The 14,167-nt window shown below is 31.9% G+C and overlaps 1 protein-coding gene across 4 annotated transcripts in view; it reads left to right on the forward strand.

Moving 5' to 3' along the window:
* Ankib1 (ankyrin repeat and IBR domain containing 1) overlaps window positions 1-14,167 on the forward strand; it is a 127,050-nt gene that overhangs the window by 77,970 nt on the left and 34,913 nt on the right. For all 4 annotated transcript variants that reach the window (XM_071612253.1, XM_027919890.2, XM_071612260.1 and 1 more), the window contains exons 6-9: window positions 3,863-4,071; window positions 5,289-5,377; window positions 8,796-8,940; window positions 10,140-10,306. In XM_071612253.1, the coding sequence (XP_071468354.1) occupies window positions 3,863-4,071; window positions 5,289-5,377; window positions 8,796-8,940; window positions 10,140-10,306 (610 nt within the window). The remainder of the gene's footprint in view (window positions 1-3,862; window positions 4,072-5,288; window positions 5,378-8,795; window positions 8,941-10,139; window positions 10,307-14,167) is intronic.

Consider the following 14,167-nt stretch of genomic DNA (forward strand, 5'->3'; position numbering starts at 1 on the left):
TTGGTAAATAACCCAATAAAAAACTGATGAAAGGATGTGGGTAGGTAATTCACAGAAGGACAAATGTTAATGGCCGACAGACATATGAAAAGATATTTGAATTCATTAGCTGTCAGAAAAGTAAGTTAAAATAACAATATCAGCTGGAGTTGTAGCTCAGTGGTAGAACGCTTGCTTCTCACACGTGAGGCACTGGGTTTGATCCTCAGCACCACATTACAAAAAATTTATTATGGCCATCTGCAACTAAAAAATATTTTTGTAAAAAATAACAGTGCCACTTCATAAATATCTAAAGGAACTATAACATTACTGCAGAGGAAACTGGTTAAGTCCTCTGTTGTTTGCAGATATATGGGAATATGAGTGTTTGGCCCTATTCCAGGGAATTTATCCCAAAGAATTAGAAGCATGATGTGTAGTACAGCTTTATTGTTGTGGCAAAAAATAACTAAACAAAGCAGGAAATACTTAAGTAAATCATGGTACACAAATTGTTTCACAAGGTGGATTCAGTTATTAAAAAGAAAATAATGTTCAACTTGGAGAGTTTTTAGGAGGTTGATTAGTAGAAAAGGAAATAAAGTTTAGATTAAACTTATGTAAAATAATCTGAAAACCTTCATGTATGTATATAAGAGTTTACATATAATTATATTAGCATGGAGAAAAACATGGAAGGAGAAATATTTTGTTTCTCATATGTATTACTGACAAAGAGGGAAAGTAGAGAACAAGGAGAAACAAGTAAAAAAACAAAAGCTTCTGCTCTAAAAATAGCATATATGATATACTATGTGTATCTTTATTCATAATATACATATGTTTTACAAAGTATTTGATAAATATTTTAAGAAATTTTTTTTCAGGTAGATTTAAATATAAAATAATTTAATGTTATAAAATTTTTTAAAATATTTTAAACTAATGAGTGTATTCATCAATTCTCATAGCCTCTTTTAGTTTTTCTTTTTAATTGCTTTTTTTAAAAAAATACTTACTTTTTATGATGCTGAGGATCCAACCCAGGGCCTTACACACGCTAGGCAAGCGCTCTACTGCTGAGCCACAACCCTAGCCCCTTAATTGCTTTAATATAAAATCTTTCAGTATGTTTTTAAAAGTATGTTTTAGTCAATATATTATTTATAATTTGTAAATTAAGAAAGGAAGATCCAAACAAGGTATTTTAATGAGATGTTTTGCCATCATTTACAATTGTAACTTTTAACCAGATTTTTCAGTTACCAGTCTGTTTTTAGTAGACTAATGTGCACTTAAATTATGCCTCACTTTAACATATAGTTGTGCTAATTTCATGTTTTAAAGTTTAATCTATCATTCTGTAAAGAGATAATGCCGTCTGTCTCTTTTCCTCACATTCTCTTTTAAACCTACCAGCCAAAGTTTTATTTTAAAAGACAAGATAAAGTTTTTTTGTTTTGTTTTGTTTTTAAGCCTGGATAAACTGTGTATACCTCAGCATTATTTTATCTATTTCTTAACTCTATTCCTTAAGTTTCCAAAGTAAGTTCATAACTTCTTCAATATAGTTCTCTGGATAAAACCCTCAATTCTCTTCCAAGACTATGATCCAGATGTCTTGAGGTCATCACAAGTTGTGTGATAAGTCCTGAAATAATTATAATAATTAATTATAGCCTAAATTTATTGATGTTACCATCTGCCAGCCATTACTTAAAGCATATTATGTATATTACTTCAGTTAATGTTCATGAAACCAATAGGGTAGATACTAATTAGTCCCAGTTAACATGTAAGACACTTAGATACAAAGAGGTTAAGTACTTGCCTACCACTTTCTTTTGAAATTGATGAGAGTTAATAAAACAGACATGGAAGATTGGTTTTTCCTAATGTAACTACAAATCCCTATAGCTGCTAAAAAGGAAGGAAAGGATATCTTTATACCAGTCAGTATCACCTCTTAAATATTAACACATCAGTCAAGTTTAAAGAAACCAGCATTAGGGGCTAGGAATGTGACTCAGTGGTAGAGTGTTTGCCTGCCATGCCTGAGGCCCTGGATTTAGTCCCCAGCACCAAAAAAAGAAAGAAACCATCATGATGTATTATATGATGTTGCAAGAATTAAGAGTGGTCAGGTTTAAAAAGAAAGAAAGATTCTTATGAGAAAACTAGGAAGATAAAACATTTAGTACTCTTATCTCTAAAAATTTCTCCATAAATATCTATTCAATTAAAGGATTTTTATATGTTAAAATAAGTTTCTACTAATAAAATTAGTAGATTGCTAAATTTTATGCCATATGTTTTAGAAACAAAATTCATAACTGAGAAATATAAATGCCTATTTTGTATATACATATAAACTTTCCATACAAGTAGAAAATTTAGGTTTATACTGCAGTATTTTAAATATGCAAAATTTAGAGGACGGTCTACAGGACCCACAAGAAAGTCAAATGTTGCATTCAGGCAATGATCAGAGTAATAACCTATAGTTAGTAATAACCTATCAAAACACTGATTCCATCTAGCACCTTTTCTTGAAATGTACTCACATGTAGTTTTTTCAGTTGTTAGGGGTTTTTTTCCTCCTGTGTAATTTGACTCCTATTTTGCTTCTTTCTCCCAGTCTTCCCAAACTAGGACTTCCTATACTGCAGAACTGTTTTAAGTCTCACAGTTAACTTCTGTGCTTCTGTATTTTTGGTTTCCTCAGCTGGAAATACACTTCCTCAATTCTCATTGCATGTCTGAATCGTACTTATCCTGTTAAATTGCCAAATGCATTAGCTTAATATGATTGAAAAATTCTTGTGTAGAAAATTTCCACAGCTATTTGTATTTGAGCTGTAAAATTTTATAGAATGGACCTACAGTGAATAAGTTGTCCTTTTTGACTTTTTTAGGGTGGGGAGGATGCTGGCAATGAAACCCCCAGCATTGTACCTACAAGACAAGGAGTCTTCCATTGAGTTGCATCCCCAGCCTTTAAGTTCACCCTTTTAATATACTTGTAAAATAGTATGTGGTAGTGGAAATGACATAGCTTTGGGATCACAGAATACTTGTCAAGTATCTATCCATGTGAGCGTGGACAAGTTACATTAACTAACTATCCTGAGTATTGTTTTCTTCATTAAATAATTATTTCAGTCATTAAATAATAATTGAAAAGTTTGCTGGGAGGGAAAAATTAAATAGTATGTATAAAATAAATATATTAATTTATTGTTTTTAAAGGGTTAGGTTTTTATGGCTCTGGGACTTTATCATAATGTGTTTCACTTGGCCATTTTATAAATGTTCAGCGTAGAAAGACAAAACTTTTTTTATAGTGAAGCCAGATTTGAGCTCACTTAAGACAAAATTTATACCTAATTCACTAAAACTTTCTTTATAACCCTTGGGAAGTTCCTTCTGCTCTCAAGCTGTTTGTCAAGTGATTTTTAGGACCTGATATTGGTATTGACATGCTTGGGGTAACTAGATAATCATTTTACAACTTCACGCTAATGAGGCCATTTACAAAATTGCATATTGAAAGAGTAAAAGAGGCTAAAAATTTAGTAAATTCTAAAAGTGATGTGTATCATCTTTTATTAGTAGAAATTAGGAGATTGTTAGATATTGACACACTGGTAAGCCACAGTAGGTTATAAGGGAATTTAAATTCTGCTTTAAAATATCAATAAATTTAACATAGCCAGATAATCATTTGCTGTTACTGCTTGTACATAAATACTACTTTTTTTCCTTAGGTGACCAATATCTTTTTAATTTATCCAGACTGTTTCTTTCACTGTTGTGTAGCTTTTAAAACATTACTATAGTTTCTGCATTTTGAGAGAGATCCATTTCATTTTTCTTAAAGACTGGGACAGGGAGAAATTACTTGAAGCTTGGATGTCCAACCCAGAGAACTGTTGCCAACGATCAGGTGTTCAAATGCCAACTCCACCACCAAGCGGGTATAATGCCTGGGACACGCTCCCTTCTCCAAGAACTCCAAGGACTACACGCTCTTCTGTCACCAGTCCAGATGAAATAAGTTTATCGCCTGGAGATTTAGACACCAGTTTGGTATGGTTTAGTGTACTACGGTTTAGTATAGTATGGTGTAGGGTGGCTATAGTATACTTCCCATAGCTTTGTTCTTAGTCTTTTAACTTTTAAATTATTTAATGTTATTCCATGGAATGTCTAGTTGTGTTCTTGTAATTGAATCCTATACCCTTCTTTAAAGGTTCCATTATTTTCATGCTTTAGTAAATGCTTATTATCACAGAATATTTTTGTGATCTGTAAACTATAGATCAAAACATAATAGTTTGGAGAAACCATGTACTCTCTATTTTCACTTAAAAGCTTCAGATACTAAAATATTGAAAACTGAATTTGTGGTATGTACTTTAAACCAAAAATGCAAAAAACATTTCTATGATTTCTTGAAAGCTACTAATTTTTAAACATTTTCAGTATATTGATGGTCATATATTTATTTCAGCAAAGCTTCTGGAGTTTGTCATCCAGATGCATTTCCATAATAAATATTTCCTCTTTATTAAGGTACAGTATTGCCCTTTGTGGATTTTTAGATTGGCATATCATTGGTATGCTATATAGGAAATTTTGATGTTTCTTGAATGGTTCAACCACTCAAACTTTGTGATTAATATGAAAGCACTCCTTGTTTCATCTAACCCATTTTGGAAAACAGAATCGTACTTTCAATTAATTCTCAACTATCACAAGATAAAGTTTGCTTCTAGTAAGTCATTGTGAGAAGATATATAGTTTTATAGCAGGGTTCCTTGCTTAGAAAGCTTTAAATTGCTACTCTTAATATCCTGAGTTGCTGTGTTAAAAGCACAAAGATAACTCTGGTTTTATAGATTGTCCAAGTTAAGTACAGGTTGAAGGACATGATACTGAGTGGTTATTTTGCAGCATGCAATTTGATCTTGACCTGAATAGATTATAATGATTTTTTTTCTTGCACTTCCTTTTCCAAATTGCACAGATGCTGATAAATACATGAAATTAAGCGTTTCACTTTTGCATTAAAGTATTTAAGTTGTACAATAGTTTATAGTGAGATAGAAATTGTATGTTATTCAAAGATAGGCACTCTAACTGCCCTTATAACTTGGGAACACCTATTGTTAAAATTTATGATTACCATTCCATTATTTTTACTTTTAAATAATGAACAAAGCAAAAATATTAATGCCCAAAATGAATGTTTTTACTCTCTCCAAAATATGACTGTTGAAGTCATTGTTCTTCTCCATCTCCAGTGTGACATTTGTATGTGCAGTATCTCTGTATTTGAAGATCCAGTGGATATGCCCTGTGGACATGACTTTTGTAGAGGATGTTGGGAGTCGTGAGTATATGAGCAGCTTAGTATCTCTTACTGCATGGTAGCATTCTGATTTGGTAATAAAATTGTTTGCTTTCATTACTTACTTCTATGGATTATTTATATTCGTTTCAGAGTTACCCTGAAATTTATTGTACTTAATTATTAAAGAAGAATTATTTTTCTTATTTTGTCATCTTTCCAGCTACTTTAGTTATTGCTGTTTAGCTTAATATAATGTACTTTAGGAAACAAACAACTATTCTAAATAATTTTTCTTAGTATTTTAATGTATATAACATCTAATGTAAATGCCAGGCCTCTACCTAAATTTCAAGAATCAGTTTCTGCCTTAGTCCTAAGAATTCTAATCATTTGTTTTTGTGCTTTCTCTTAATTTTTGTTGATGAATAACCTTGAAAGTCTGTAAAAATGTGGATGTTTAAAATTCCTTTTTAGTCTATTCAAAGTTAAATGTTTCTGCTAGATATGGCTGAGGTGGAAAATGTATTTTGTTTCTCATGTTTATCTCTATTTTCCTTCTCATTACCTTGCTGAGATTTATATTTTCTTATTATCCATTAACTGCTTTGAGGTTGCACTTAAATGTAGAGATCTGGGGAACACCAGGTGGGTAAGAGAACAAGAAGAAATTTGAGCAAATTTTTTGGTTTTTGTTCTGTTTTATTTTTAACAGCTCTGTTGGGGTATAGTTTTCATACATCAAACCACATGTTTAAAATAAATAATTTGATAAACTTTAACGTGTATATATACACCTGTGAAACCATCACCACAATCAAGATAATAAATATATCAATAAATATAAATATATTCATTTCCTCTTGAATCCCTCATGCCCTTCTCATTCTGCCTCCCACCACCCAAAACTATAGGTTTACTGGCCTGTGGTTCTAGTTTCATTTCAAATACATCTTTTTTTTTTTTCTGTTTTCCAAAATGGAATTATGTGGCAAAGGTTTTTTTGGGGGGGAGGGGGGGGAAGCTACTACTTTTCAAAAGTCAGAATAAGTAAGAGTATCTATTTATTCTTTTGAAAACACAAGCTAGACTTTACTCTGAGTTTAATAGATAATTAATTTACAAAGGCCAAAATTCACAGTCTAAAGCAGTCTTTCATTTATCTCTGGAGGCTGAATGTACAGTACTTTATTTAGCTTAAAATTGTTAACTATAATGTAGTAGGATGTATTACCTGGGTTTTACCAGGTTTGCAGCTTTTGTCTTTGGTTCATATGTGAAAACAGCTCATCCAGGAATTACTTGAATTTTTTGAGCTTCTTTGATCTTTCTCATGGGAACCATCTCTTATACTCATCACAGACTAGCCATGAGAGTTTATGGCAAGATTCATATTTGAAAGATCTAATTATTGTTTTCCAAAGTATCTTACCATCCTACCTAGGTTTCTGTGCCCTTTCCCTGTAGATCTTGTCAAATAAAACATCAGTAAAGCAAGTTCCATGTTAAGTGATTCATGTTGATAAAATCACTTTTAAATTAATTGCAAACTTTACACAGGCTTATAAAAAAATCCTATCTAAAAATGAGGAAGAGTTTTTAAAGGTCTTCAAATAATTTTGAAAGCTCCTCTATCCTACTCTTCCCAGTGCCCCTATCTTCTCAGTCCAGCCAGATCTATGCCAAGGGCTTGAAAAAAGAGAATTATTACTTGCCACCCAGGCTAGAACTTACTGCCTGATATAAGGATAAGAGCTCAGGTTCTAGATATAATAGGCTTCTAGGTTGTGGATTTCAGCTCTGCTATTTATTAATTGTTGATTTAGGTAAATGGTAACCTGTCTGTACCTCAGTTTTCTAATTTATAAAATGATGTAAATAGTAAGTACTTCATAGGATTAATTTATTAAGTAACAGTATATATAAAGTGCTTGGAACAGGGCATATGTAATCATCTTCCTAAGCATTTTAATAAGCAAAGAGCCTATCTGTATGATAGCATCTTGAAGGTGATACACAAGATTAAAAATATTGGTAGAATTTGCTCCAGATTTCTTTCACAAAGGCAAAGATAGCTTTAAAATATAAATATCTATATATATTAGAGCTAGGTTTGAGGGGAGAGGGCTACCTGTTGGAAAACTTCTGTGAAGTGCCAGGATGAGGGTTGTGGAGGTAGAAGGAGATGGAGAAAGGGAGCAGGTCCATTGAGGTCTCAGTAAGGTTGATTTTTTTTTTTTTTTCTTTTAAGTACAATGGAATTAAGAGACTGAGAAGAAAAGGGAAAAGATATTATAATTAGAATAATCAAACTATTGATAGTGATAAGTAGAAGAGGTTTGATTCATTTGTCCTGTTTTCCATTGAATTTCTCTGTTTAACAAAATCTTAAGTCCCATATAGTCAGACAGAATCAAAAGTTTGTTTCTTGCTTCTCCACAGGCAGTATTAAATATAACAGCAATAATCCTTGCTAAAATTTGTGAATTCTTCAGTGTCAGGCATTATATATATATATTTCATGTGTATAATTTGCATAACAGACCTGAGGATAATAATAATATTATTATTTCTATTTTTAAAAACATTTTTGTAGTTGTATATGGACAGCATGCTTTTTATTTTATATGTTTATTTTTTTTTATGTGGTGCTAAGGATCGAACCCAGTGCTTCACACATGCTAGGCAAGTGCTCTGCCATTGAGCTACAGCCCCAGCCCTTATTATCCCTATTTTTCAGAACAGTTAACTAAATTGCTTAAGATTATTAAGCTGAAAACCTAAAATTTTTTAATTTAGAATCTTGCTCTTAATGATTAATTCACCTTGGGCTAGATTCCTCCCACTTTACAGGATGCCTTTTCCTTACTAACTCAACAACAGAGCAGGACATAGAACTCATTTTAGTATTTATCAAAATGATATATAAGGAGAAACCATTTTCTTTTAAAAAGCATCTTTTAAAAAGAAAAGCCCTGGATTCTAGTGCCACCCTCAAATATCTTTAATTATCTTTGGTTCATTTGCTTAAAGATATTGAGAATTGAATATGTCCTTTCTAAGCCACTCATTTCTGAATTTTTAGTGTTAAATAAAAGAGTTTCAGATTTTTAGAGATAATAAAGCAAAATGGAAACATAAAAATAACTGAAATACTCAAGTGTGTGTGTATATGTGTGTCTACATGTCTACATATATGCTCATAAAATAAATGGCTGGACAATTAATAAGTGTTAGAGTTGATATTCCACAATCTAGTCGGTGAGCGTATGTTTGCTCATGCACTGGACACTAAACTCAAGTCTAGTGCATGCTAGCACACAGTCTACTACTAAGCTACACCTCCATCCCATGTTAGTATTAGCTTAATTATACTCTTAACAGAAAATTCAGAATAAAGAAAAATTCTTAAAAATAACTTACATTGTTGCCCTTTTTCTGTCAATTGCTGCTTTAACAGGTTTTTGAATCTGAAAATTCAGGAGGGTGAAGCTCACAACATTTTCTGCCCTGCATATGATTGCTTTCAACTTGTACCTGTGGACATCATAGAAAGCGTAGTTTCTAAGGAGATGGACAAACGATACCTACAATTTGATATTAAGGTATGCTGCCAATTATTTGTCTGATTTCCATAATTTCAATTTTATTAAACCTATATAACATATTATTTGTTTTCATTTTATTTTTGAAAATATAGAATAATGGCTTCTAATGTACGTTTCTCAGAAATATTACATAAAGGAATGGGTGGCATTAAAGTTTTAAGCCAAAGCATTATTTTATAAAAGAAAAGAAAAAATGAAAGCCTGGCATAATAGTTTACCAAAAAAATTGTTATAGCTCAGAGGTATTTACTAATTTGCATATTATACTTTTATAACTAATTGGCTAAGATGATGTTCAAAGCAGATAGTACCTGCTTTAAATTTTCCAAAACATTTGATGTTCCTACAAATAAATATTTAGAAATAGAAATTTAGATATAGCAATAAATTATTTTAAGATAAATATTTAGTATTTTTAACTTGGAAACTTACAATTTTTTTTAATTGCAGTAATAGTTTCATATAAATATCATAACATTTCAACTTTTTTCCCCCAGTGTTTATTTTCATTCAGGAGTTATTCAGAAGTATATGTAGGTTACTCTCTTTTTTGTGGAATTTAAAAGTTAAATTTTAATTGCTTTGTGCAATTAATGGACTTTTAAAAGAGAAGTCCTGCTTTTATAAAATAAAAAGCATCATTATAAATTGATTTTTTAATATATATGTATATATATTTAGTTATAGATGGACAAAATACCTTTATTTGTTTTTATTTTTATGTGGTGCCTGGGATTGAACCCAGTGCCTCACACATTCTAGGCAAGCACTCTACCACTGAGCTACAACCCTAGCCCCATAAATTGATTTTTATGTGTTATAATGATGCCATTTAAAAAATTAACTGTTCTAATACACTAGTAATTATATGCAAAATTCTACTTATATTTTATCAGAAAAGTAGCACATTGTATGAAAAAACATTTTTAAATTACACATTTTCTGAGTAAATAATTGCATTTTTACTTTATTTCATTTACCTATTTTTTAGATTAACGAACACAAAATTTTTAAGTCATGTTATTACTAAGGTAAAAATGTCATTTTTCCTTTTTTTTTAATGCTTTCTAATTTTAAGTGTTTTGAGACTGATAATTTCTTATATTTTCATTTTTTTTAACTTCAAATTACTGTGGAGGTACTCTTTATGTTAGAATTTAGAGTTAAATTGTTTTTTGTTATTACTATTTAAACAGGCCTTTGTTGAAAATAATCCTGCCATTAAGTGGTGCCCTACTGCAGGCTGTGAAAGAGCAGTCAGACTAACAAAACAAGGGTCAAATACATCTGGATCTGATACACTCAGTTTCCCACTGCTGAGAGCTCCAGCTGTGGATTGTGGGAAAGGACATCTCTTCTGCTGGTTAGTACGTGACAAGATGACATCAGCCTTTCTAACAGTTTTTAAAGAAATGTTCTCTCTCGGCCTTTACATTGTAGTATATTTGATATTATTCTTATTAATTAAAAAAATATAGTAAATAGTAATAGTTGATATTTATCATGTGTTGATAAATATCAAGCACTATGCCAAATATTTTTAAGTATGAGATTCTTCCAGTGATGCTCTGCATTGAATGCTGATATTATGTTCATTTTACAGATAAGGAAATTCAACCACAGAGATGTTTCCCAGGGTTATATAGCTAGTAAATGGTAGAAAAGGGTTTGAGCCCAGATATGTTTGATTCCAAAGCCCAATGCTAACTGTAGATTAGAAAATGTTTACCATTTTAACTTTTCTTCTTAATATATAAATCTTTAGCAGTGATTCTTAACCAGTTATGCTCAGAATTGCTAAGGGATCTTTTCCAGATTTTTGTCCTTGGCCATGACAAGTAAGATTTTGATTTAATAGTTTTTTTTGTTTTTTTTTTTTTTTTTTTGAGTGGTGCTCCAAAAAACAAACAACAACAAAAACCACAGAAAAAGAAAAAAAAAATTCAGGTTATTCTAAAGCATAGTCCTAGTTAAGAACCAATGACTATAGGCTTTTTATTTCATGTGTTTTATTTAGTTTCCATTACCTGGTAAGTACTTCACAAAGATATATAACTTTGTATGCTCATTTGACTATATTTGTCAGCCATCAACATTCTGCTTATTCAAAGTAAATCCAATTAGCTGTTTTGTTTTACTTAATTGAAATATAATTATTCCTATCCTGGCAGGTCTGTTTTTTACCTTTCTCATCAACATGAGATAAAAATATTTACTGACCTACCAGCCAATATATATAATACCAACCTCTAGGTCAGGGTCAGCAAACTAGCATCCATACCTGTCTTTGAAAATGAAGTTTTATTGGAACACCGACACACACTTTCATATTTATGTGTTGTATGGGTCTGCTTTGGGGCCATGGCAGCAGAATTGTGTAGTTGGAACAGAAACTGTATGGCCAACAAAAACCTAAATATTTACTCGTTAGCCCTTTACAGAAAAATTTTGTTGAACCTTGCACTAGGTGCTTGGATATAGTGATTGATGAAAAGAAAACTTTCGTCTTTACTATTTTCATGGCTAAATCAGTCTATGCAAGTAAAATATTAGCCACAAAATGCTAAATAATAGGTTATACGCATATGCCTTAAGTAGTTATTCAAAACATTTAAAAGAAAACATTTTAGTCTTTAAAAGTTTTGCACTTTTTTAAAACTTTCAAAATTATTTCTAACCAGTACACATGACAGTAGAAAGCTCTTTGATTCCTTGCACACAAATGGAGCAGAATTTTTCACTTCTCTGGTTATACATGGAGTCACACCTTTCATGCAGTCAGACATGTACCTAGAATAATGCTGTATGTCTCATTCCACGATGTTTTCTACCCTTTTGCCCCTTCCCCCTCCCCTTTGCCCCATCCAAAGTTCCTCCACTCATCCCATGCCCCACCCCATTATGGATTAGCATCTACTTATTAGAGAAAACATTCAGCCCTTGGTTTTTTGAGATTGGCTTACTTCACTTAGCATGATATTCTCCAACTCCATCCATTTACCTGCAAATGCCATGATTTTATTCTCTTTTAATGCTGAGTAATATTCCATTGTGTATATGTACCACAGTTTCTTTATCCATTCATCTATTGAAGAGCATCTAGATTGGTTCCACAGTTTAGCAACTGTTAATTGTGTTGCTATAAACATTGAAGTGACTGCGTCACTGTATTATGCTGTTTTTAAGTCTTTAGGGTTTAGACCCAGGAGTGGGATAGCTGGGTCAAATGATGGTTCCATTCCAAATTTTCTAAGGAATCTCCATACTGCTTTCAGATTGGTTGCACCAATTTGCACTCCACTAGCAATGTATGAGTGTGCCTTTTCCCCCACATCCTTGCCAACATTAAAGTTTTGCACTTTTATTATTCATAATTGGTTTACTAACTCCCTCACTAACCATGAGACATAAGAGTGAAACTATAGAATAAGATGGGCATTAAATGCACAAAAACTTGGTTGGCCAATAAAGGGAATTTAGATGAATATGAACCTATTTTGCTGTAAAGTAAGAATACTAAAGTAATAAAGGACCTTTCTCTTCTCAGCCAATATTAGGTTTCTTGAGAAAATCAAACTCCAGTGCCTTCAGACACCATTTATATGCATCCTATGCCTCTAAAATGGTACTGATAGGAAGTCATGGGGAAAAGTGACAAAAATTATCACATAGATCATTTTAGTTTTCTGGTTGAGTTCATTTTATGAGGAATCCTTGTTGGAGGAAAGCTGGGTTTTAGAGTGTTAGTTGAAGATGCTACAAAGGAAAAAAATTAGTAAAATATCTAGAAGATAAATAAGAAGATAGCATTTGCTAAAATCAGAGAAAAGTCTTAAGGAAAAAGAAAACCTATGATTAGCATTGCCTTAAACTTTGTGGTTTCTTTGGTCTAGCTTTTACTAGTTTTCATCATAGTTTAGGTTTTACTTTCTTATTTTCTTTCTTATTATTTTTGTATTCTCCAAGTAATAAGTTTGGTTTAACTCAAAACAAGTACACCTACCCAAATAAATAGATTTTTAAAACTCTGTGTGTGTGTGTGTGTGTGTGTGTGTGTGTGTGTGTGTGTGTGTGTAAAATGCTATAAACTATATATCTTGTCCAACATTTGGAGAAATTTTCACCTTAGTCTTTCTCTTACCCTAAAATATGAAGTTGGTTTTATTCAAACGCTGGAGACTTGTGTGCCAAGATCTCAGGCCAATGTGATTTGAATTTCAACCCAGTTAAAAGGATCTGAGAATGAGCACATGGACTGAGGTCATATTTGCCATTTTATTTGCTTTTCTTCCTATTCGTAAGGGTAGTAGAGATTTTAGCAAATAGAATCATCATTTTCTGGGCACAGCACCTGAAGGAACTTGAATGAGATAAAAATAGGTTATGTGAAGGACAAATTCTGATTTAAGTTCTTGAACTTAATCTTGTTGCCTTTCAGTTATGATATTCATTAAGCTATAAGATTGTGAGATAGATTGTCTAGGATTTGTGTATTGCCTTCTTCACTTCTCTAGGCATTAATTTACACCCCTTGTTTATACATTTTTTTAGTATGAGCTGTTTATTTTTGTTTTTACGTTCTTAATCTCTTACTCTTTTTCATATGGTGTAAGAGCTCTAACTATGATCAGAAATTACAAATAGAAATGGTCACATTTTCTGCCACCTTTATCTCTTATTTCAGTGAGAAGCCAAATCTTTTGCAAAAGGCATCTCTACAATAGATCTTCACAAAATAAAGCCATGTGACTCTGTTTTTGCTTCCTTTGCTTTCCTCAGAAACCTCAGAAATGTTTTTTAAAAGATGATTACAGAAACCAAAAAATGGCAATAATAATTTTTTCTTCTTAATAGCGCCATGTGACTGAATCAGTTGAGCCATACCCAAGAGATGTCTGCTTGAATATAATTGAATATATGTGTTGTTGGGAGATAAGGTAATAGAAGGCATTTTCTCTTCCTAGCACAGGATAGCTTATTCACCAACAAGTTCTCTGCCCTCTGTAACTAAACGTAGGATGCTTTTTCCTCCTAGCCTTTTTATTTTTTTTTTTACATTTCTTTTTTAGTTGTATTCAGACACAATATCTTTATTTTATTTATTTATTTATTTATATGATGCTGAGGATCAAACCCAGGGCCCCACACATGCTAGGTGAGTGTTATTCCTCTGAGCAACCTCCCCAACCCTCCTCCTAGCCTTTATAAGGGGAGTTTTTCTAAT

This window comes from Marmota flaviventris, chromosome 1, assembly GCF_047511675.1.
Source record: "Marmota flaviventris isolate mMarFla1 chromosome 1, mMarFla1.hap1, whole genome shotgun sequence".
NCBI lineage: Eukaryota > Metazoa > Chordata > Mammalia > Rodentia > Sciuridae > Marmota > Marmota flaviventris.